The 26741-nt window shown below is 41.3% G+C and overlaps 1 protein-coding gene across 3 annotated transcripts in view; it reads left to right on the forward strand.

The window, feature by feature from the left end:
- ntm (neurotrimin) overlaps positions 1 to 26741 on the forward strand; it is a 537843-nt gene that overhangs the window by 440521 nt on the left and 70581 nt on the right. For all 3 annotated transcript variants that reach the window (XM_063488323.1, XM_063488322.1, XM_063488324.1), the window contains one exon: positions 12234 to 12359. In XM_063488323.1, the coding sequence (XP_063344393.1) occupies positions 12234 to 12359 (126 nt within the window). The remainder of the gene's footprint in view (positions 1 to 12233; positions 12360 to 26741) is intronic.

Here is a 26741-nt window from a genome sequence, read left to right on the forward strand (position 1 = left end):
CAATCCATCAAGTGGTACAGCTTTGTAGCTTACCAAAGTCGTAATAAAACATTTTTTGCCGTGTACCACATAAAATCGGTTTGAGCACAACCAGAACTCATACATAAGGCGCACCGGATTGTAAGGCGCACTGTCGGTTTTTGAGAAAATTGAAGGATTTTATCTGCGGCGTATAGTGCAGAAAATACGGTACCACAGGATTTGCTGTTTCCTTCAACCTCCACAACTTCTTGAGCTCCGCTCTTTCACAAGCTTCTCATGTTCCTTTTTCCTTATGTTGGTATTATTTGGTATAGTTACATCTATCACATTAGCCGTCTTCCTCTGCTTGTCCTCCACTGTCCAGTTGATTAGCCACCATCAGTTTGTCTGTTTTTATCTGGAAGTCCCACGGGATCTTAGCTTTGTCATTCTCAACCATCCTAGGGGGTGTATCCCGTTTTTCCCTCAGGGCTTCCTGGCCATACTCTGATATGACATGTGTTCCCTGCCTGATAGCATCTTGGATTTTTCTGTTATGTGCTGCAATTTCTTAGCATGCTCCAGCATGCTGAATCTGGGGTGGAACCCTCCATGTTTGGTAACAAGCTTCCTTGTCTTCTTGTCTGTGGCTTCCATCTCCTTCTTTGGCCTGTTGATGATCCCAACAGGATATGTGATAACTGGCAGGGCATAGATGTTGAGTGCCTGGATCTTGTCATAACCATTCATCTGACTCCTCAGGACTTGCCTGAGGACTTGTCATTTTGGGTTTTCACCACTGCTCTGGGTTATCATTTCTGGAGTCTGGTGATGGAGGTGTCTTCACAACATAAATTATATCGCTGCCTGGTTTTGTTTGTCTTTGATGGGATATGGATATTTGAAATTGAATACTGGAAAGATCACATGCATGTCTTCAGAAATGCACAAACATTAAGGCTAATGATTTATCAGAAGAATAATGCTTGATAACCTGTTGCTGATGTTATATATGAGGTGTCAGTTTTCTACCTGTTTCATCTGCAAGACACTTGTCAATACTTTCCTTAGGACAAGAAAAACAGAATAAATCAATGATGAAGTAAATATGTGTAAATTTGTTTTTGGTGTGTCAACTCCACCTTTTCTAGCACTTACAGAAGAGGGTTTTTTGTTATTGAGTGGGAGTTACTTATTTTTTAAATTAATTAATGTATTATTACTACAGTGGGAGTTTCTTAAAAAAATAAAAAAACCAAACTTCTTCTGTTGTTCCTCACAAAACGTGTCTACTAGCTAACTGTACAGCTGTTCTATTTTGCAGGCAGAAAGAACAATAAAATGTTGCTCAGTAAGTGACATTTGCTTAAACTGTAGATTGAAACAAAAGTTTTTAAATCAGTAATACAAAGTAAGTGATTAAAGTTTTTTTATTAAGAACTTTTCACAGACGTACAGTTACAAAGCGCTGTACACAAAAAAGAGTAAAATAAATCAGAAAATTAAGTGCCATGATAGCCAATATAAGGCACAATATGACTCAATAAAATAAGAGAAAACCTGTTGAGACAAACTTGTTTATAACTGCATTTTTGTGTATGTAATGTGTACAAAATAGAAGTGACTTGAGCTCGCTTGCTACAATGTGTTAATAGTCTAGCTGCAGCATTTTCTATAGCTTGGAGCCATGAAAGAGGGCACTACATTAATCTGAACATCACACAAGTGTATGAGTAATTTCACCAGTTCAGCTGAGGACTAGGTAGTTTATACTTATACGGTTTATACTTATACAGTTTATACTTAGATGAAAGACAGGTGAACGAGGGTGGGAGCGGCCCACGGAGCGGGTATGGGTGCGGTTTTCTACAGTCATTGGTGCAAAGGTAGACTGTGCCCTTGCTGGCTTCACCCTAGGGAGTGGCACGGGCATCGGAGCAGTCCGGACCTCAGCCACTCTCACACAGTCGGGGGACACCAGTTGGGGTGGCGGTGGTGTTGGCCAGGACCCGATCAAAGGCTGCCAACCAATCGATTGTCTGCATACGGCGCTCGATCTGGTCCTGCAGTTCTTCCTGCTGTCGGTGAGACATCGCCACCTGCTCACTCCACATGACCACCATTTGGGTTAGCTCCCACCCTGGCTGGCCCAGTACTGGATCAGTAAATCACTGTAAGCGATCCACCACAGACCTGACCACTCGTTAATGCTTTTCAATACTTTTTCATGGTTGCTTGTTTGCACGCTGGCTGCAGCTTTTTAGCTCACAGACACATACTCCAATAACAACAACAACAGACAGACAGGACCCAGTTAAGAGTTTAAGCCGGCGAGGCATGATTGTGGATGCTGTCCAGGTGCGTCCGCCTCCCTCGCAACCGCCCCGCAGCCCATGCCCCGCGACATAGCTATAATAATAATAGAAGTCCTTTCAACCTGATCTTCTAATGTGTGCCTTTTGTATTGTGTGCCTTCCTCTTGTTTTATATGTATTCCTCTTGTATTCTATGTATTCCACCTGTTTGCATATATCCCTCATGTGTTTATATATTTATCATGTTTATTATCTATTCCTGCTGTCTTACTAGTTATATTTTATACATGAACAGTTGCTGTGGCGCACCCACAATTTTGTTTTACATGTACAATGACAATAAAGGGCTATTCTTTTCTTCTTCTTCTTCTTCAATGTTAGATAAAAAGCACGTACATAGAAAAAGTACTCTGGTAGAGTAAAAAAACAGATTCCATTTACCATTACCTTTTACACACACACACACACACAGACACACACACACACATCCATGCGCGCGCGCACACACACACACACACACACATTATCTCCTCCTTACTTTCAAGAAGCACACTTGAGATGTTCACAATAAGTTCACCAAAGGTGTACAGATACAGATATAGGTGATACAAAAACAAATGCTCACAGGGCAGTCACAGGAGATGTTATGAAAAATAAATTCCATAACTATTCTAAATACATAGATTAATGAGACTAATAAGTAAAATGCAGAAAAGCTTTTTTATTTCAAAATTAATTTACCTAATTTAATAATTGACTTTGTGTATTTATCCATTGTACAGATCACTGAAACTGTTTTGAATTCAATTAAAATGCCACAACTCAAAATAGAATTCCTATAGGAATCAATAGAAGTTTTAATGGTTGTTGAGCTTCTTGTTTCCATTCCACAGCAACAGAATTTCCCATAAAAAGGCTGGAAGTGACATAAGGAACTTTACTTTTACACCCCTTGAGATTGAAGTCGGAGGGTGTAGACACCACCTGAGACATTTTATAAGCTTTATAACAGAGCTCTTGGACTATGATTAGTAATAGGGAGTGTTGGGTAAGTTGCTTTAAATTAATAACTTAGTTACATTATTAGTTACTTCTATCAAAAGTAACTCAGTTACTTCAAGTTACTCGTTACTTTCAAAGTAACTAGTTACTAGGGAAAGTAACTTTGGTTTTACTCAGAATTCTCGTTAATGTGTTGCTTCCGTAACTGGATACCCAGCAAAACTGCCACTGTCTTCTAGCTTGCTTACTTGCCACAAGTGCACTGTGCCACCTACCAATAGAAAGGAAAAAATAATCTGCATATTTCCACGAGAGAAATCCCACGCCTGAACCGTCGTTGACTGCCGCCATGATTCTAGCCTACGTCACAGCGTCACGTGAACTTTTTACATCCAACACGAAAACTGCAGTTGTGGTGCTTTCGATTGTACTCAGAACTCAGAAATTCTTCCTTCCGAGTAGGAAGATGTAGGTAACTCCAGACTGCAGATGAGCTGCATACAGGGCTGGCCTGGGACAAAAAATCAGCCCGGGCATTTTAACTAGAGACCGGTGTTGTGCGTATTGTCCCTTGGGGTTTGCCGTAGTGGCAGTGGGGCGGGTATGATTACGGAAGTGGAGGTGTGTTAGGTTGTACCAAACAAGTGGCAATAAAGAAGATGGTGGCTCACGAAGCAGTTTGAGAATATGTTCCTTATAAGTTTAAGAACAGAATATTACATGGTGTCAGAGTAGTTCGGACTAAACGCCCACTGACAGCGCGAAATGGATTTGTCGGGAGTTCCTGCGCCAAGAATGGACTGGGATTCAGCTAATCTTCCCGATGCCTGGCGGAGGTTTGTGCAACATGCGAAACTGATCTTTAGCGGCCCGCTAAGCGGCAAGCCCGAGGAGACCCAGTGCAGCTATCTCCTTCTGTGGGTAGGAGAAAGAGGCAGAGACATTTATAACACATGGCAGCTGTCTGATGAAGAAGCTAAAAAGTTGACCACCTATCTCGACAGGTTTGAACAGTACCTCGTGCCGAAAACGAACACCGTTATTGCCAGATACAAGTTTAATGAAAGACTCCAAGGCAAAGGAGAGTCATTTGAACACTTTGTGACAGGGTTAAAGCTACTCGTCAAGCAGTGTGGCTATGTCAACGTGATGAAATGGTCCGAGACAGGATTGTCTTTGCAACCAGTTTCCCACAAGTCAGAGAAAAGCTGCTGAGCTAAGGGTCAGATTTGGCTCTGGAAAAAGCCATAGACATTGCACGCTCCTATGAAATCGCACAAAACCAATTGAAAGCCATGGTCGACCCACACACGAGCCTGCAAGGAGCAGCACCTGTGCATGCAGTATCCTCTAAGCGCCAGAGTAAATAGGAGGGCACCCCACCATAATAAGGTGGGAAAATTGTGTGGAAGATGTGCACGAGCACACAGCCAGAAGGAGGAGTGCCCTGCAAAAGGGAAGAGGTGCAAAAAGTGCAATAAAATGAACCACTTTGCCAAAGCATGCTGTTCAGAAGCACCACATCAACCCAACCCAGTGTACTCTATTAATCCTGACACTCCAAGCGATGAAGTGGAGCTATTCATAGATTCCATAACAAAGTGCAATGAAGGGGAGGCTGATGAGCAGGCTTATGCTGATGTAGAAGTAGGCTCACTACATCACACTGTGAGTTTTAAGCTTGACACAGGAGCCACTGCTAACGTTATCCCTGCCCGATTGTTCAAGAAGTTTTTCAAGCAGGTCAGCTTGATACCACCCACACGCACACTATCTGGCTATGGAGGAGAAAAACTCAACATCAAAGGCACATGCCAGTTGAAGTGCAGGTGGAAAGGCATTCACAAGATGCTGACTTTTGACATAGTAGAAACTGCAGCACCCCCCATCCTAGGGTTGAGAGCATGCCTAGATCTAAACCTAGTCAAGCTGGTCATGTCAGTACAGATCACAAGCATCATGGAGGAGTTTGCTGATGTGTTAAAGGGCATAGGGAAATTCCCAGGAGAATGCGACTTACACATTGACCCAAACGCCATGCCCGCTGTGTGCCCCCACGGAGGATCCCTTTCACACTGCGGGAACGACTGAAATCGGAGTTGGATGACATGGAGAAAAACAGCATAATCGTCAAAGTAAAAGAACCCACAGAATGGATAAATGGACTGGTCGTTGCAGAGAAACGTAATGGAAAGCTCAGAGTGTGCCTTGATCCTTGCGATTTAAACAAAGCCATCAAAAGACCCCATTACCCGCTTCCAACATTGGATGACATCACACCAAAGCTGGCAGGAACAACAGTACTTCAGTGTCATTGATGCTCGCTCAGGCTATTGGGCCATCCAATTAACCACCAAGTCATCGCTCCTCACCACCTTCAACACGACCTTTGGCAGGTACCGCTTTCTGCGCCTTCCCTTTGGGATAATATCAGCACAGGACATTTTCCAAAGGAAAATCGATGAGACATACGAAGGGCTCAATGGAGTGGCAGCCATCGTGGACGACATCCTCGTGTTTGGCAGGACAAAGGAGGAACACGACGAGAGCCTCTGTGCCATCCTTGAGCGCACAAGGGAGCGAGGAGTGCGTCTCAATCCAGAGAAATGTGTCATAGACGCCACAGAAGTGAGTTACTTTGGACACAAACTCACCCGGGAGGGCATCCAGCCAGACCCAAAGAAACTACAGGCCATCAAGGATATGCCACCTCCTGAGAATAAGAATGAGCTCGAGACAATCCTTGGAATGGCGATTTACCTGTCCAGATTCACACTACGACTATCAGAAGTGAACGCACCGCTGCGTCAGCTGCTCAAGCAAGACTCGGAGTTCGTCTGGGATCAGAATCACGACAGAGTCTTCCAGCAAATGAAGGATCTCATAACCAGAGAACCAGGCCCCATACTGGCATACTACGACACGACCAAGGAGCTACGCCTACAGGTAGATGCATCAAAGTATGGTTTGGGAGCTGTGTTGATGCAGGACAGACACCCAATAGCATATGCTTCAAAGACACTGACCCCGACAGAGGTTAACTATGCACAGATTGAAAAAGAACTCTTTGCAGTGCTGTTTGGATGCAAGCGTTTCCACACCTACATATACGGCAGAAGAGTCATCGTCGAGTCGGACCACAAGCCGTTAGAGCACATATTAAAGAAGCCAATCTCCGTAGCCCCTGCTCATCTGCAGCGCATGCTGTTACAGCTGCAGAGATATGACATAGAGATTGTGCACCGGCCCGGAAAAGACATACCTGTGGCCGACACACTGTCCAGGAAACCATTGCTCGACCAAGACAGCACGCTGAGCGAAGGCATGGAGGACCAGGTCCACTCAGTGATAAACAGCCTCCCAGTAAGTGATAAAAAGCTCTCAGAGATACAGGCTGCGACAGGATGCGACCCGCAGCTCACCCTGCTGAAGCAAACCGTGCATGATGGCTGGCCTGAGGACAGGAAAAAATGCCCCAAAACCCTTTTGGACTTTTGGAATTTCAGAGATGAAATTTCACACTTCCATGGCATCATCTTCAAAGGTGACAAAATCATAGTGCCAACAGCCCTAAGAAACAATATGCTGGAGAGAATCCACACTGGGCACATGGGGATTGAGAGGAGTAAGCAGAGAGCGAGGGACGCCCTCTTCTGGCCAGGCATGGGCAAGGACATTGCTGCCACGGTGGAAAACTGTTCCATATGTCAGGAGAGGCGTGCAGCGAACCCTAAAGAACCTCTCATTCCACACCAGATTCCTGAGAGACCATGGCAGGCCGTGGCCTCAAACCTCTTCACATGGCGTGGACGAGACTACTTAGTAGTTGTGGACTATTACAGCCGCTACTTTGAGGTCGAAAGGCTATTCTCCACCACCGCAGGGTCCGTCATCAAAAAGCTCAAGGCCATATTCGCCAGACACAGTATACCAGAGAAGCTTATTTCAGATAACGGCTCACAGTACAGCTCTCGAGAGTTCAAGGACTTTGCAGTCACATGGGACTTTGTCCACACAACCTCAAGCCCTTTGTACCCACAAAGCAACGGCCTTGCCGAAAGAACAGTCAAAGCTGCCAAATCAGTTTTGGATACAGCTCATGCTCAGGGAGTAGATCCCTACTTGTCTCTATTGGAGCAAAGGAACACACCAGTCGACGGCTTCAGATCACCCGCGCAGCTCCTCATGACTCGACGTCTGCGCTCAGTGCTTCCCATCACCGGATACCAGCTGGTACCCCGCGTCATAAGCCAGACGGTGGTGCAAAAGACACAGATGGAAAGACAAGAGCACCAAAGGCGATACTACAATCGCAGCGCCGCACCACTACCGAGGCTGCAGCAGGGGGAGCACATCCGCTTTCAGCATGAGTCCGGAAGCTGGAAATCGGCTGGCATCATCCGACCTGCAGAGACTGCCCGCTCTTTCGTGATCCGCACTGGCGAGGGGCAGACTATACGGCGTAACCGACGGCACCTGAGAGGCGCTAAGGCGTCACCAGCACCTTCAGCACCAGCACCCGATTTGGTAACCCAGCATGAAAGTGCAGCTCAACAACAAGCAGAGCCTCAGTCGCCATCTAGAGGCACTAAAACACCACCCATGGACACTAGCCCTATACTGACCACCAGATCAGGACGAGTGGTCAAACCGAGGGTCATCCTTGACCTGTGATTGTAAAGGGTGTAGGCGAATTGCTGCCCTAAAGCAAAAAAAAGCAAAAAAAAACATATGTCAAATGTCGGTGTGTACTAATGAGTACATATCCTGTGTTGCATTATTGTTGTTGTTCTCATGCAGCAGTAATTTTACACATGACAGTGTGGAAAAAACTGTTTCTAATCCTCATGTTCAGGATGTTCTATTTTGAAATGCATACCGGCTGTGCCACTGGCGGACATTTAACAACAAAACAAAAAAAAAGGGAGATGTTGTATTGTTTATAATGTTTGCACTCCGTGTGTATTGTCCCTTGGGGTTTGCCGTAGTGGCAGTGGGGCGGGTATGATTACGGAAGTGGAGGTGTGTTAGGTTGTACCAAACAAGTGGCAATGAAGAAGATGGTGGCTCAAGAAGCAGTTTGACAATATGTTCCTTATCAGTTTAAGAACAGAATATTACAACTGGCCCGCCATTATAGGAAAAATCATAAAGCCTTTGAATGGAAACAAACGCTGTTGTGAGAATGATGTACACTGTTTTGATGGTATATATGCATCAATCTATCAATTGTTTGTTGTAAGATTCAGATAATTATTTTTTAAAAGCTAGATATTTTAAATGAGAATAAGAAAGAAAAGTACTTCTTTGTGCCCCCCCCGCCCCCCCTTTCCCTATTAACGCCCTACCTGGCCCCCCTGGCAAAACTTTGCTAGACCCGCCCCTGCACAGTTACCGGCTGTCAGCTGTAAAAAAAAGGATCCTAGTGGTATTTGTCTCTCAGAAACAGTTCATAACTTTAACTCATTCATGTCACCTAAAGGTAAACCTGTTTCTCCATCACCTGTTCAGCTCTGATGATTCAGTAAGGACATCTCCTGGTTTCATCTTCATGTTTCCCTCTCACCACATATCCAAACCGATATCATGACCAGCAGCTTTTACGGCTGTGGCTCCAGCAAACATCAGCTGATACTAGAAATTAATATTAAATAAATTCTAACAACAGCTGATCAAGCTTAAACGTGCTGCTGTTGTTTAACGCGACCTCCGCTGGTTTCTTCTTTCTGGCGCAAAGTGGGAGATAAGCAAACAAGATAGACGGGACTTGTGACAGAAAGGCCGATCAGCTGATCATTGATCAGTTTCATGATTGAAGTAGCAACAGGAGAGGGAGGGGGAGAGAATGAGAGAAGAAGAGGCAGCTGTGCAGCGTAAAGACAGAATAACTCCAGCTTTCTGTCTTCTTTTTCATTGTATCTGAAGTATGGGACAAACTGTGCTCCTTTTCACCTTAATACGAAACGCGTAATATTTTCCCTGAATACGAGACCATTCCGTTTTTTAGGGGACGGTTGGCAACTCTAATAATTAACCTTATGAACAAAATAAAGTTCAACATCAGTAACATCATAGCACCCACCCAGCTGTATAGAAACTTCGTCATGCTAGCTAGTACCCAGTACGAAAAAGTCAGCATAACGAAAATAAACTATACCTAAACTTGGTTTATATCCATAGCTGGACTGGCCATCGGGCATACCGGGCATTTGCCCGGTGGGCCGATGGTAATTTTTCGTTTTTATGGGCCGATGTTTTTTTTTTGTTGTTGTTGTTTTTCCCGTAACGGTGTAAACAGTGAAAGGTGGTGGATTGGACAGATGCTGGCAGATGTGTAAAAATAACTCAATTGTTTGGTAGTGGCTATGGTGGAGTGGTGGAGGCCAGCAGGTGGATGAAGGAAAGGGGAGGCGGAGGAGGAGAGACCCGAGGCGGCCGCCGGTCCGACTGTCAGGTGAACTGAGCTTCAGGTGAGAAGTTATGACCTGCAGTCTATCTGGGTCAGATATAAACCAAGTTTAGGTGTAGTTCATTTTCGTTGTGCTAACTTTTTACACTCAGTTACAATAACTTGTACTGCGTACTAACTAGCATGACGGAGTTTCTATACTGCTGGGCGGGTGCTATGATGTGACTGGTGAACTTTATTTTATTCATAAGGTTAGGTTAGGTTAGTAGAGTTGCCAACCTCCCCGTAAAAAACGGAATGGTCTCGTATTCAGAGTTAAAATTACGCATTTCATATTGAGCTGATTGAGCAATTTGTCCCGTACTTCAGCTAGAATGAAAAGAAAGATACAAAGCTGGAGTTATTCTGCGTCTTTAGGCTGTCAGCTGCCTCTTCTTATCTCATTCTCCCCCCCTCCCTCTCCTGTTGCTACTTCAATCACGAAACTGATCAATGATCAGCTGATCGGCGTTTCTGCCGCAAGTCCCGTCTCTCTTGCTTGTTTATCTCCCACTTTGCCCCAGAAAGAGGAAACTAGCGGAGGTCGCGTTAAACAGCAGAAGCACCTTTAAACTTGATCAGCTGTTGTTAGAATTTATTTAATATTAATTTCTAGTATCAGCTGATGTTTGCTGGAGCCACAGCTGTAAAAGCTGCTGGTCATGATATCGGTTTGGATATGTGGCGAGAGGGAAACATGAAGATGAAACCAGGAGATGTCCTTACTGAATCATCAGAGCTGAACAGGTGATGGAGAAACAGGTTTACCTTTTGGGTGACATGAATGACACCAGGATCCTTTTCTATGTAGCTGACAGCCGGTAACTGTGCAGGGGCGGGTCTAGCAAAGTTTTGCCAGGGGGGCAGGTAGGGCATTAACAGGGAAAGGAGGGCACAAAAAATACTTTCTTATTCTCATTTAAAATTTAATTGCTTTTAACAAATAATTATCCGAATCTTACAACCAAAGTTTTTATCTGATGTCAAATGTATAGAAATCCATTATTGTACATAGTAATTTTTTTCAGGGTCCCAACATAATTTCTTCAGAAGTAAGTACTGTATATGATGCCAGTATTTTCCCACATTTTCTAGATACTGTACCAGTACTGTGTGTAAAATGCCATCAAAAAGTCAATTAAGTTTTATTCTTTCTCACCTGTCTTTCTGTTTCCTTTCACTTTTTAAAGGTTGCCATGTTAGAGAAAATATTTTGCCCTGCCATGCTATTTATTGATGTGGTAAATGAATAGTTTATGAAAATATCTCTAAATCTGTCATTTATTATTTTTAATATTCAGTAATGGTCATGTCTCACCTCTAGTCTTCTCTGTCTTAATTTCAGGTTTCCACCATATGTTGTAGATAGTTCAGGAGGTTAACTCAACCAAGCAGTCTTTGGGTTTTGGCTAAGTATTGTTTAGAATACCAGAATAGGGAGGATGGTGTAGGTCTAAGTTTATTAGATTGATACATATGTACCAACAAGACAGTGTACATCACTGTCACAACAACGTTTGTTTTCATTCAAAGGCTTTATGGTTTTTCCTATAATACCTGGTGGGCCGGTCTCTAGTCAAAATGCCCGGGCCGATTTTTTGTCCCAGTCCAGCCCTGTTTATATCTGACCCAGATAGACTGCAGGTCATAACTTCTTACCTGAAGTTCAGTTCACCTGACACCGGCGGCCGCCTCGGGTCTCTTCCCTTCCTGCCCCCCCTTTCCCTCTTTCACCTGCTGGCCTCCACCACTTGCTAATGTTATTGAAACTGTGGAAGCTCCGCGATAGCCACCACACGAAGTAACGAATAACGACCCTATCTAAATCCCAGTAACGATTAACGTGTTCCTGATTTTGGCATAATAACTAGTTACCGTGCTCGTGACCACAATAATAACGTAGTTACTGTAACGCGTTACTTAACAACGCGTTAGTCCCTACACTGGTAATAGGTGAGCACCTGCTGGTGATATCTATGGGAGTTCTTAAAACTAAAAATGTCAATTTAATTGGCTGATAACATTCAAAGTCCTTTGGGAAACAATAATGAACATTTTTAATTTTCAATCATTATTTTTTTCATGGCTAATTAATCTGACAATCCATATTCACTTGTGTTACGTTTAGGTGCTTGGAAAAACCCTAGAGCAAAAACAAAGAGAGCAAAAGAATGAACTAAAATTGATGGATCAGAGGTTAAGATTAATTTTTTTTGTTTTTTAGTCTAACACAGTTCTGCATCATACAGTACCTATAATGCAGCTTCATTGTGTCTCTTTGCAAGATTTTCCCTGTCTAAATCCATGTCTTTGGCAAGCGACAGATTCCATTCTAATATACAGGCCCTTTTTTAGTGTCAAACTTCAAACTGAAATATGTCAAATATTATTATGCAAAATAATAATAATGATAATGACATATGTCATAGTGATGTCCTTTTTCAGAAGTGCCTCTTGAGATTAGTAACATCACAGCTTGAATTTATATATTTGATTTTCCTTCACAGTGCCACCAAAAATCACCAACCTGTCAAGAGATGTTGTGGTAAATGAAGGCTCTAACATCACCCTGATGTGCCAAGCAAGTGGTAAACCAGAGCCTTCCATCAGCTGGAAGCTCATCTCCTCTTCAGGTAATTTGTTTATACATTAAAAAATCTAGATGCAGAGCAGATTTTTGATATATTGGTGTTTTTTTTCTTAATGATATCAATGGTTTTTTTGCGTTTTACTTTATTTTCTGGATACTGATTTTTTAGAACACATGGATGTAGTGTTTGAGTTAATGGAAAAGTGCGTTAAACTAATGGTCAGCAGAGAACAGCTCCTCTGTGATTATTTAGAAGTCTATGAGACTTAATCTATGACCTCATTAAAACATCTTTAATGAATTTATGGCCTTGTTTGCTAATTTCAGGTCATATGGAGTACAGCATAATTAAAATATTTTAAATAAAGAGTCTAAATTAAAGTAAGAGCAAAAAAAGAGTAAAATAAGATAATAAAGAGCAGTTGGTTTTTGTGCTGGACAAAAAATAAAGTTTAAAGACAGGACCTGACAAGCCAGTGGAAGAAGTAACATTGCATCTTTCATATACAGACCATGTTTCTGCTGTCATGGTCTGGTCGAAACAAAATAGAGTACTCAAATGCAACAGAATTCAAAAGATTTATTTACAATAATGTTTTGCAACAAGTAGAATTCACAAGGGTGACAAAGACAGAGTACTGGATCCAAAGGAGGAAGTGACACTATGGAAGAGGAAAGGGACATTAATCCAGTGATTCCAGATAGGGGAGTTCCAAAAGGTAACTAGCGAGAACCAATGGCTTACTTGGTAAGTCTTACTTGGGTGAGTCAGTCCTTGGAAGATGTTGCCTGTCCAATGATTAGCAGGGGGAGGGAATCCAGTGAGTCTCTGCCAAATGAATGGCCATGAGGTAAGGACATCCAGGAGGGTAGGGAGGTTAACTGGGGACTGAAATCTTCACAAAGGTGCATGTAGACAGATGGAGTGAGCCAGTTCCAAAGAGTCAGGTGAGTTGTACAGGTAAGTGGTGGGTTCTCGACCCAGGCTGGGGTGGACTGGAGGCAAAAAAGCACAGAGATCAACACAATAGAAAACAAGCGAAGGGAAATAACATTTGGGGGCCGATTTACCACTGAACAGTAGCAGACTGGTCCTTGAATACAGCAGATGACTGTAGTTTGATGAGGAGCGCCTTGAGGCAACTGTTGTTATGATTTGGTGCTATATTAATAAAATTCTATTGAATGTGCTTGGTTGAAGAGCAGGAAGCAGACTCCACCACATAGGGAGGAAAAATCCTGGCCAACTTAGACTCAAAGGGAAAACAGACTCCAAACATTAAGACTACCATGGACTATGGCATCTACAGTGTCTTTTCTTGTCCCTCTTTGTTTTCCACCCAATCCCAACTATAACTGACTCTGTTTGACCCATAGTGGATTTCACTTTTTTTTTTTAATTATCTGTTTTTAGATAATCCTTGTGTTGTAACTGATTAATTAATACAAAATTAATTAATTAATTAATTAATTAATTAATTAAAGGTAATTAAATTAAATGAAAGGTAATAATCGGATGTAAATGTTCTGGAGGCTGAATGATAGCATCAATGATGAGAATACACAGTGTATAGCATTAGGGAGAAGATTAGAATTTTCAGTACTGAATGTCCCAATGTTCCATTGTATGTGCTGAGTGGCATTTTTCTATTATTACTTGCTTGCTAGACCAAAGAAAGCAAAGTATTGAAGTATTGGCCACCATTGGTCTATGACTCTATGTTCGTGCTTCACTTAGTCAGGCAAGACACTTGCATTTATTTAGGTTTTAGCAACCTGCTGTTTAATTTGATTTACTTTTGGTTTCACTTCTTTCAATAGGATTCAGAAGGTTTTCCATTTCATATTACTTAACTTTAAAATTCAACCAATAGTAAAAGGAATGTATCTGGTTGCCCAGATAAGCTCAAGATAAAATTGGTCATGCACTACAATAGAATGTGCCTTTAAAGGAATATTTATTGGAGAGCATCATGCTTTTGAAAATGAAAGAATTGTTGGTTAAAATGGTAAAAATGAAGTACAATGCCTTATTAGACCTTTCTCTTGACTGGTAAATCAATAGCTAATGAAAGGAAGAGAAGATTTTCTTTTCCACTGCATTGTGGTCATAAACTGATAGTGGACAACTGGACCTAAAATAGGTTTTGCAGAAGAGTGGGTGCTCGCATCAACCTTTTGTAATATTTATTCATAATAAGGGAAACTTGCAAATTAATCTGACTGGGGAGTTAAATGTACTTGTGAGACATGGGTCTGAAGCACTGCCATTGCTGGGAACTAATGCTATGAAATCTGATTTAGTGGATCCAATGCTTTATTTCATTGCTGCTTAACTTTCTGCTCAACATCAGAAGGTTTTCACCTCTTAAAGGTACAGTCTATTAGTCAATTAAAATACAGATGTGGCTAGGGATTAAAGAAGATTGGCCAATTCTTTTTTCAAGTATGCTGGGTTGAAAAGTACACATACATACATTTACAAATAGTATAGATTGTTTATATTGGTTATAGATTGTTTATATTGGTGACTTAACACTTTGTGGTGTGGACCATACATTCGTCACATCTTTGGTTTATGCCAGGTTTCTTTTTTCTTTTTTTGTTTTTGTCTTCACATCAAGTTTTCCAATCATGGAAAGATATATTTTTTTATAGACACAGCTCAGATAACAACTCTGATATCTGTTGAAAAGACTGTGTGTGTTCTGTGGCTAAACCTTCACTATGCCTGCTATCTCTTTGTAAAACACTGCTTTGACTGAGAATCTATATGTAAAACAAACAATTTTTCAGAGGCAGCCCCATTCAAAAGCATTCTTTATTCTGTTCTTATCTCAGCACTCTTCATCATCAAAATGGATGCAATGACTGGTTGCTTATATTAATTTATCTATTCAAAATCAGTTTCTGAGAAGGTCCATTGAAATGCAAAATGAAGATCCTCTTTGCATGAATCAATAAAACTAGAATTTAGTGAAGTGGACTGAATGAATGTATGGAATGTGTATCGGAGGAAAATATAAATAAACAAGCATCAGCTTGAGAAGCTGTCATTTTGATTTTTTTCAAGTAAGATAAAAGACAATCCGTCTAGTTTCACGTAGTTTTCTCTGAAATTGTTCGAACTAAATTTTGTGGATTCTAGTTGGTATTTTTTATATACCATTTTGATATCCATTGTGGTTCCAGTATTTGACTGATAAGGGTGTTTACGATTAAGAATTGATAGAGCCACAGTGCACAGTTGCTCGGACTAAAAGAGGCTTTAAGTAGAGAACAAAATGTCCCAGTCTATGCAGTTTGGACTATGCAGTCCAAACTGATACTGTTCCAGTATCTCCCACCTGCAATGAAACTTTTCTCCAGCCTTGGGCCTTTCAGTGTGAGGCCAGCTATGGCAAGCACTCTGGGATATAAATGAGTGAATATATAAAGATTCTCTCTCTCTCTCTCTCTCTCTCTCTCTCTCTCTCTCTCTCTCTCTCTCTCTCTCTCTCTCTCTCTCTCTCTCTCTCTCTCTCTCTGTATCTATCTTTGTGTGTGTGTGTGTGTGTGTGTGTGTGTGCTTGTCTGTGTGTGAGTGCGTAAAGATTGATGATTTCAGACTTGGACCAAGGCTCTCTTCGAGCCATAACCCAGCTCCCCCTCACCTTTGATAGATGGCTTTAGGGGCTTGTGGTAGATCAGAAGTGATCCATGCTATTTTCCACAGACCACACAATCTGACTGCTAAATTCGTCTGCCTAGGCAGTACCCAGAATGAACGGAAAAATTAATGAATTTAACCAAGGTGCAATAAAGGTTTCCCAGATTTGCACAGCACTGGTTTGCTCAGAAAGATTAATTTAAAACTAGAAAGCGAAAATTTCAGAAGAAATTTTAAGTGTGCCTATGCCGCTGCGAATCAGTGTAGTTTGCCATTCATATGGCTACAGAGAGCAAAAGTCAGAAGAGCAGCCATTCTCCACCATGAACTATGGTAAAAACAAACACCGCTCGAGCCTCACAGATGACAGTTTACAGTTTTGGGTAAAGATGAAGTGACTTTGTACAGCCCCGATTTGTAGATGCTGTGCACACAGGTTCATGAGCAGAAGTGCCATTGTACCACGGCAGACCCGACAATGTTTGCCTGAACACGCTTTGAAGCATTACGTTATGGACCACTTTTCACACATGGTTGGTGTACCCACACAGCCGGCTGTAGCTTTTCAACTCACAGCCCGATACACACCCAAAAAACAGCCGAGAGAGCACAGACTACACCCGAGAGGCGTGATTGCAGGTGCCGCTCAGGTGGGTCCACCTCCCCTGCAGCGGCACGGCAGACCACGCCCCGCCACACACATTAAACACGTAAAATAAATATTTATGCACTTTTGCATTCACTTTTTGCTTTTTGTTATTTTTACACAGTGTTCTGAATGATTAGCAATGGTCTACAGCCAATCTTGTGTATTATTATACAAAGTTTGGTTGTAAGATGCAGATAACTATTTAATAAAAAGCTAAATATTTTATACGAGAGTAAGAAAGAAAAGTATATCTTTGTGTCCCCCTTTCCCTGTTAATGCCCTACCTGGCCCCCTGGCAAAAGCTTTGCTAGATCCGCCCCTGCACAGTTACCAGCTGTCAGCTACAAAAAAAAAGGAGCTTGGTGTTTATTTGTCTCTCAGAAACAGTTCATAACTTCCCTTCAACTCATTCATGTCACCTAAAGGGTAAACCTGTTTGTCCATCACCAGTTCAGCTCACATCAAACACGTAAAATAAATATTTATGCACTTTTGCATTCACTTTTTGTTTTTTGTTATTTTTACACAGTGTTCTGAATGATTAACAATGGTCTACAGCCAATCTTGTGTATTATTATACAAACTTTGGTTGTAAGATGCAGATAAAGTATTTAATAAAAAGCTAAATATTTTATATGAGAGTAAGAAAGAAAAGTATATCTTTGTGTCCCCCTTTCCCTGTTAATGCCCTACCTGGCCCCCTGGCAAAAGCTTTGCTAGATCCGCCCCTGCACAGTTACCAGCTGTCAGCTACAGAAAAACAGGAGCTTGGTGTTTATTTGTCTCTCAGAAACAGTTCATAACTTCCCTTCAACTCATTCATGTCACCTAAAGCAGGGCTCTAGAGTGCGACCAATTTGGTCGCAAATGCGACCAAATTTTTCAGTGGTGCGACTAAAAAAAAAATATGTGCGACCAAATATTTTCGGGTAACAAAAAGAAAAAAATCCCTGCAACTCTCCGTGTGGTCAACAACAGACACACATTATGCCCTATCATGGACTAAACCAATCAGAGATAGTCAGGGGCGGGACCTCTCTGATTGGCCGTGGTCCACTTGAAAGTGCAGGTGGAAGAGAGAGGTGAGTAGCTTGAATAAAGCGATATCAATTCATTAACGGATTCCACACAAAGATGTAAACACAGAGCGGACCCGACGCATCAGAATCAGCTTTGTCTTTCTCGGCTTTCTCACCCCACGGCCCGAACACGGACACGCTGTCGGAGCTTAGCGATCCTTATGCGTCTGGTCCGCGCTGTGTTTCCGTCTTTTTTGCGCTGATTCTGAGCTGCAGGTTTTGTCTCTCTCCAACCAAAATTCACCGAGCCAGCAGCAAAAGAAGCAGCAAACTACGCTTCATATTTGATCAATGTCGTCATGAATTCCCTCTGACTTTTGCTGTTTTGCTTCCACCACGATAAAAATCACACTTCATGCACAGCTCTCTCTCTCTCTCTCTCTCTCTGTACTTCAAGAACAGTTTCCCGTCTCAAATCTATTTTCTGCATTATTCATTTGCTTATTACCCACCAGTCTACCGTTGTTTACAGCGATGTCGGCCGCTGTCTTTTTCTTTTCTTTTCCTTTTTTCACTTAAATGACCTTGGACAAGAAAGCCTAATTTCTGCTGTTCAATACTGAAGAAATTTAAACTTCTTAAAATTATGCAAAATTGCAGAATATTTTTAAGGTTATCTGCTATAAAAACCCAGACCAGAAAAATCTCCTTCATGTTTTTCTGTTTTATTCTCAGTTACTTTCACACAAAGGCATCTGCTGTGATGTTCACAATTCTGATGAAGTCTCACATTTATCAGTACTGATAAATGATCAGAATTATAATATTTCTGACTGTCTGAGGCTAAATTGAATCGAATCAGGACTTTGAGAACCGGAATCGAATGGATTATAGAAATCAGTGATGATACCCAGCCCTAGTGAGCAGCCTAGGCCCGACAGAAGTGGATGTAGCTGTGGGTAATAAGAAAAGATGAAAAGAACTATTGATAACTTTTGTGTTAAGTTAAGGCCTGATCTGTCTGAAATTCATAGCCAGCTCTGACACAGTGTCATCAATCTTTGAATGCTGAAAAAGCAGCAGTGTATCCAGAAAACACATTATATGCTGTGATAAATGCACTGCCCAAGTGTCCCCTCTCCCCACTGCCATTCAGCAGCAGGCAGCAGCAAACAGGTCGTCAGAGGAGGCCAAGATGATGATTAAGTTTAACATTTTCTACAATATTGACAAAGCACTTTAAGCACAAGTTTGTTAGTTAATAATTTAGAAATGAATATTGTCTGTATGGACTTCCCCCCAAAGAAAGTGCACATGTAAAACTGCGGTGTTAAGCGATGTGGTTGAAAAATTTGAGTGCGCCTAACTTTTGTGCCGGTACGCCTAAATTTTTAAAGTTAGGCGCACCGGTGCGCCCATGTCAAAAAGTTAGTCTAGAGCCCTGACCTAAAGGGTAAACCTGTTTCTCCATCACCAGTTCAGCTCTGATGATTCAGTAAGGACATCTCCTGGATTTGGACCAGCCGCTTCTACAGCTGTGGCCCCAGCAAACATCAGCTGATACTAGAAATTAAAATCAAATAAATTCTAACAACAGCTGATCAAGCTTAAACGTACTGCTGCTGTTTAGCGCGATAAACAAGAGCGAAAAGCCGATCGTTGATCAGTTTCACGATTGAAGTTGCAACAGGCCAGAGAATGACAGGGGAGGCTTCATAACGACAGAATAGATCGTAATATTTTCTCTGAATGTGGGACGATATCTGACCCAAATAGAGTGCAGTTCATAACTTCTTACCTGAAATTCAGTTCAACTCACGCTCCTGCCTGTTAGCAACCACCGGTCGATCGGCGGTCCCCTCGCCGCCTCATATGTGTCATTCCCGGCATGTCCTTTCTATCACACACCGGTGGATAGCTGCTCTCGGTTGTAGCTCCGCGTTAGCCAAGACCAAACAACTCAGTTATTTTTTCCACATCGACCAGCATCATCGGCCCATATAAACGAAAAATAAGTCCACCTAAGGCACAGAAAGTTGGCGAGCGATCAGGTGATGGTCAGCAGTCTCACTGAAGGCAAGCCCGGGTGCTCGAAGGGTCGCTAGCGGCGCTATCTAGCGGCGCTAGCCACGCTAGCTAGTTAGCCGGCAACATCGTCAAATATAATATGGGATGTTTTGACAAAACGAGCAGATATGTGAAGTTTACACACCTACATTCTAGCCTGAAAATATCTTAAAAGTTCATTTTGTGACCTAGAAACACGAATAAAAGATGTTTAAAACGAAGAGGTGTCCGCCATTGTTAAACTCGGCAGAGGCGTGCTATGGATTATGGGATATTGAGTGTAAAAACAAGCATACAGATTTTCAGCCGTACTACTCCCGATATACCACTAGAGAGAGCCAACCCACCACAAATAAAGCCTGTTTCTATGGAAATTGGCCTAAATTTGCACTAAAATCTAAATATTTCAAAAACTATAAAAGTCATAAACACCAAAAGTGTATACCATACTAGTCCAGCTCCAGCCGCACAAAATGATCTAACATATGTAACCCTATTGTCAAAACTGTTTGGCAGAGGAGCGCGGGAAAATTTTCACTAAAATATTAATATTTAAAAAACTATAATAGTCATAAACACCAAAAGTCATAGCACACCATTCCTGATCCAGCCGCACAAAATGAGGTAACATATATGAAGCTTCTCTCAAAACTGCGGGGCGAGATTCGCTGCAAAATTTCAGGCGGAAACTGAAGAATAATAATAACTAGAAAAATTTGCATTTCCTGCGAAAATGCTGTGTGGATGCCTTAACGCTGAAGCTGTCTGCTGAAAAGCTGAAAAAGATGAAAAGTTGCATGGTGGTGAAAAAAAAATGTCACCCTGAGAAGGATCCGAACCGGGGCCTCCAGAGGTCAAGGCAGCTACTCATCTCACTGACCCAAACTCATTCTCACAAAGAAGAGGTGGAGAGACGGACAATTCTGCTGAAATGAGCAGAAGCTGCTGAGAATTGTGCTGGTAAGAGGTGAAAAGGCTGAAAATTTTGCAGAAAAGAGGTGAATCAGCAGAATTTCTGCTGAAAAGAGGTAAAGAAGCAGAAAGTTGAACTGAAAAGAGAAGAATCAGCAGAACTTCTGCTCAAAAGAGTTTTTTTCTGAAAACAGCTGAGATTTGCGCTAATAAGAGGTGAAAAGGCTGAACATTTTGCAGAATTTGGGCTGAAAAGAAGTGAAAATTCTGAAAATTCTGCTGAAAAGAGTTCAATCAGCAGAACTTCTGCTGAAAAGAGGTGAATGAGCAGAATTCTGCTGAAAAGAGTTCAATCAGCAGAACTTCTGAAAAGGGGTGAAGAAGCTAAAGTATACCAAATCAAAGTATTTGTGCCAAAACATAGTGTTTCTGCCATATTGTGGTACTACTACATTACAACATGAATACGGATTAAAGATGAAAGAAACTGGCAACAAATTCCTCCACTACAAACCAGTCTGATACCAGTTCTTTGCAGTGTTCACGTTTACTAAGGCACTATCCAAAAGGCGCCACAAGAGGGCACTCCAACACAAGAGATGACCTATGTACACTGATGCACTTAGTAACAGTCAGCCTCCTTGAATTGGCAGAAATACTGTGATTTAGTAGTAATACTATAACATAACAGATATACTGTGATGTTGCAGACATAGTATGTTTTTGTACTACTCGTTTGTAGTGAAAAAAATTAGCAATATAAATTACAGGTCTGTGATAGTGTATAAATTTGTAGTGAAAAGAAAATGTTGACCAAGGTGGGATTGAACCCACGCCCTTTGAGCTGCAGAGCCGTGTCATTACTGATTGCGCCACCTGCGAAGAGGGCGGGCGGCTGAAAAACAAAGACATCAGCAATCAGAAATAAAAGAGATTTCTGTTGAAAACACCTGAAAAAGCTGGGATTTGTGCTGAAAAGGGGTGAAAAAACTCAATTCTGCTGAAACGGGGTGAAGAAGAGGTGTTGGACTGTTGAGAAGAGTTAAATAAGTTGAACAGATATGTTTGGGTACAAATACTATGATTTGGTAATAATACTGTTTGGTAATAATATTTTTGGTAAAAATTTTCAACCTTTTGAAAAGGCTGAAAATTTTGCAGAAAAGAGGTGAATCAGCAGAATTTCTGCACAAAAGAGGCAAAGAAGCAGAAACTTACGCTGAAAAGAGATGAATCAGCAGAGTTTCTGCTGAAAAGATTTTTTTTTTCTGAAAACAGCCAAAAAAGCTGGAATTTGTGCTGAAAAGGGGTGAAAAAATTAAAATTTTGCTGAAAAGGGGTGAAGAAGCTAAAGTATACCAAATCAAAGTATTTGTGCCAAAACATAGTGTTTCTGCCATATTGTGGTACTACTACATTACAACATGAATACGGATTAAAGATGAAAGAAACTGGCAACAAATTCCTCCACTACAAACCAGTCTGATACCAGTTCTTTGCAGTGTTCATGTTTAAGGCACTACCCAAAAGGCGCCACAAGAGGGCACTCCAACACAAGAGATGACCTATGTACACTGATGCACTTAGTAACAGTCAGCCTCCTTGAATTGGCAGAAATACTGTGATTTAGTAGAAATACTATAACATAACAGATATACTGTGATGTTGCAGACATAGTATGTTTTTGTACTACTCGTTTGTAGTGAAAAAAATTAGCAATATAAATTACAGGTCTGTGATAGTGTATAAATTTGTAGTGAAAAAGAAATGTCGACCAAGGTGGGATTGAACCCGCGATGTTTGGGCTGCTGACCGGCGTCATTACCAACTGCGCCACTGGGAAAGAAGATGGCAGCCGCTTGGAAAACAGGCAAATGACCTGTCAGATTTAGATCGCAGTGAGAGGCGAAAGACGCCGTTTTTTGGAGTTACAAAACGTCGTGTAACTCAAAAACTAGGTGGAATAGAAGCATCATTCTTCAACTGGGTGAATCAGCGGACTTTGGTGTACTTTGACTGCGATTTTCATTGCTCTTTGTACCTCCGTCGCGGAGATATGACGAGAGAAGAAACGGCTTCATTTCCAGAGTTTGAAGACTGAGAGAAGGACAGATTTGCATTAGAAAAGCTGCTAAAATCATAAACTTTGCAGAATTGTAATAAATGATCAATGTGAATTAGTGGTCCGTGATGGTGTATTAATTTGTAGGGGAAATAAAACATGTTGACCAAGGTGGAATTGAACCCGCGATGTTTGGGCTGCTGACCGGCGTCATTACCAACTGCGCCACTGGGAAAGAAGATGGCGGCCGCTTGGAAAACAGGCAGATGACCTGTGAGATTTAGATCGCGGTGAGAGGCGAAAGACGCCGTTTTTTGGAGTTACAAAACGTCGTGTAACTCAAACACTAGGTGGAATAGAAGCATCATTCTTCAACTGGGTGAATCAGCGGACTTTGGTGTACTTTGACTGCGATTTTCATTGCTCTTTGTACCTTCGTCGCGGAGAGATGACGAGAGAAGAAACGGCTTCATTTTCAGAGTTTGAAAAGTGAGACGAGGACAGATTTCCACCCCCAAACAAACGTAATTTATGGCTCAACAGTAAGATGACTGTAAAAACTGCTCCACTTTCATTCAACAGAAATACTATTATGGAGGAGTAATACTTTAACATGGGAGAAATATTGATACAGACACACAAACATACACATACACAGAGCCTAAAGGGAGAAGTGGCTGTTAAGACTCTGGGCTTGGTATATCTAGGTCAGCTAAATTGGCTGCACCTGCTGTAATCAGCCCTTACACACACAGACACAGAGAGAGGTATAAGTTTTCTGCAGTGTATTTCTCACATTCAGGATTCCCCTCGAACAAATGGCCATAATTTCCAAACCGTAGGGGCTACAACGCTCATTCTGACATCGTTCTGTTCAGAAGAGATGGGGGAATCTGCAGGTCTTCTTAATTCAGAGATAGAATATAGATTTTTGAAGATATATGACTTGTAATACACTGTAACTGAGTAAAGGTAAAGCAAAACTGCATTGACTTGCCCCCAAACAACGTTTTGTAACTCTAAATCTATATGGAGCATCAAAATCATTCTTTCACCGTAAGAAACAGCAGGCTTTGGTGAACAGTCATGGAAATTTTCAGGTCTATGTGGAAATCCATCAAAAAGATATGACGAGAGAAAAAAGTGAATCATTTCAAGAGTTTGAAATCTGAAGAGATCTGAGCAAGGCACAAATTTCCTACCCTCAAACAAATGTAATTTATGGCCAAACGGTAATAGGTGAGAAAAGAATTCTTGAATTGTGAGCATCAGGGGTGTCTGAAGACATATTGGCACAAGCGTCATGTCTCAACTTTGTTTCATTAAGGAGATATGACGATTTGAAAATGCCTCTCATTAGAGAAATCCAGCCCTGATTTTGAACAAACTCTCCTATGACTTTCTATAGAGAGTTTTCAGACTTTGTGTTGCTCTGAGGAGATTTGCAAAATATGTGTAAATCCCACAAGAATGATAGTGACATTTTCTGAAAGCCAGCAAAAATACCTACGTTTTGATGTATAATTTGTGGGGGTTGAGTGGAAATTGAGCGAGTTGCAAGAAGTTGTTCAGACATGAAGAGAAAATTCAGAATGGATGAGTGTACACTGTAAGTTAATTGCATAGCAACCATAACAACGCATGTATTTTCTGAAAAATCACAATTTTGCAACTGAAAACTTAAAGAGGTATAAAATTAAAATGGTAGAAGATCTGAAAAAGCTGAATCATACATGAATAGCCCAATAATCTGAGAACATTTTAAAGTTTGAATGGAGTTTCTAGGTGAAAGTAGGAGGAAGTAGTTAAGTTTCAAAAACAATCAAGTTTTAGCAGAATATCTGAAGATTTCCATTCATTTCAATGGGACAAATTAAAGGAAAAAAGTGTAATATTTTAAAAAGTATAATAGTAATAAACACCAAAAGTCATAGCACACATTAGCAGAAATAGCAGAACAGTTTAGAGTTTGAACTGAGAAAATCGGCTGAAAACTGAGCAAGTAGTTAAACGGCAAAAAACGTACGGAAGCAACCAGAATAAAGTATAAAGAACTAGAAAATTTGCATTTCCTGCGAAAATGCTGTGTGGATGCCTTAATGCTGAAGCTGTCTGCTGAAAAGCTGAAAAAGCTGAAAAGTTGCAAAAAGTTGTATGGTGGTGAAAAAAAAATGTCACCGCGAGTAGGATTCGAACCTGGCCCCGCCAGACTCAGAGCAGCTACTCATCTCACTGACCCAAACTCATTTACAGAAAGAAGAGGTGGACAGACTGACAATTCTGCTGAAATGAGCAGAAGCTGCTGAGAATTGTGCTGATAAGAGGTGAAAAGGATGAAAATTTTGCAGAAAAGAGGTGAATCAGCAGAATTTCTGCAGAAAAGAGGCAAAGAAGCAGAAACTTGCGCTAAAAAGAGGTGAATCAGCAGAGTTTCTGCTGAAAAGAGTTTTTTTTTCTGAAAACAGCCAAAAAAACCTGGAATTTGTGCTGAAAAGGGGTGAAAAAAATGTAAACGTTGCTGAAAAAGGGTGAAGAAGCTAAAGTATACCAAATCAAAGTATTTGTGCCAAAACAGTATTTCTGCCATATTGTGGTATTTGTGCTACAAAAGTTACTACATTACAACATGAATACGGATTAAAGATGAAAGAAACTGGCAACAAATTCCTCCACTACAAACCAGTCTGATACCACTTCTTTGCATTGTTGACGTTTACTAAGGCACTACCCAAAAGGCGCCACAAGAGGGCACTCCAACACAAGAGATGACCTATGTACACTGATGCACTTAGTAACAGTCAGCCTCCTACTTTGCCACTACGTAATACAGCGGAAATACAGTAGCAGAAATGCAATGTTTTTGCAGAAACATTGTAATTTCACTCAAATACTATGAAATAGCAGTAATACTATGATTTGGCAGAAATACTATGTTTCAGTACAAATACTATGACAAAGCAGAAATACTATGACTTAGAAGTAATACTATAACAAAAGGGATTCCTCAAAATACTATGAAATTGCAGTAATTCTATGATTTGGCAGAAATACTGTACTTCGTACAAATACAATGCTTTGGTAAAAATACTATATTTTGATTTGAACTCTATGATTTGAAAAAGATGAAAGCATTGAAAAAGGTGAAAAGGCTGAAAATTTTGCAGAAAAGAGATGAATCAGCAGAATTTCTGCAGAAAAGAGGCAAAGAAGCAGAATGTTGCGCTGAAAAGAGGTGAATGAGCAGAATTTCTGCTGAAAAGAGGCAGAATTTCTGCTGAAAAGAGGCAGAAGGTTCTGTATGTAGAAAAAGAAACACGATATACCATGTGTGAAATAAAGAAATGAAATGAAAGAACAACCTGATTCTGCTCAAATTCACCAATCAGAGCTACTGCCTCTGTCTGCTTCATTAGGCTGGGTACTTGTATGTATTTCGGTCCATATTAGAAAAGCTGCTAAAATTATAAAACTTTGCAGAATTGTAATAAATGATCAATATAAATTACAGGTCTGTGATAGTGTTTAAATTTGTAATGAAAAAAAAATGTTGAAGCAAGGTGGGATTGAACCCACGACCTTTGAGCTGCAGAGCCGTGTCATTACTGATTGCGCCACCTGGCAAGGGGGCTGGCGGCTGCATAACAAAGACATCAGCAATCAGAAATAGATCGTGGTGAGAGGCGAAAAGCGCCGTTTTTTGGAGTTACAAAACGTCGTGTAACTCAAAAACTAGGAGGGCTAGCAGCATAATTCTTGTACTGGGTGAATCAGCGGACTTTGGTGTACTTTGACTGCGATTTCCATTGCTCTTTGTACCTCCGTCGCGGAGATATGACGAGAGAAGAAACGGCTTCATTTCCAGAGTTTGAAGACTGAGAGAAGGACAGATTTCCACCCCTTAAACAAACGTAATTCATTGCTCAACGGTAAGATAATTGTAAAAACTGCTTCCACTGTGAGTGTCAGCAGTGTCTGAAGATATATTGGCACAAGCCTCATGTCCTAACTTTGCTCTGTTAAAGAGATATGACGATTTGAAAATGCCTCCTGTTACAGAATTTCAGCTC

This window comes from Pelmatolapia mariae, linkage group LG10_11 (genome assembly GCF_036321145.2).
Source record: "Pelmatolapia mariae isolate MD_Pm_ZW linkage group LG10_11, Pm_UMD_F_2, whole genome shotgun sequence".
Classification (NCBI taxonomy): Eukaryota; Metazoa; Chordata; class Actinopteri; order Cichliformes; family Cichlidae; genus Pelmatolapia; species Pelmatolapia mariae.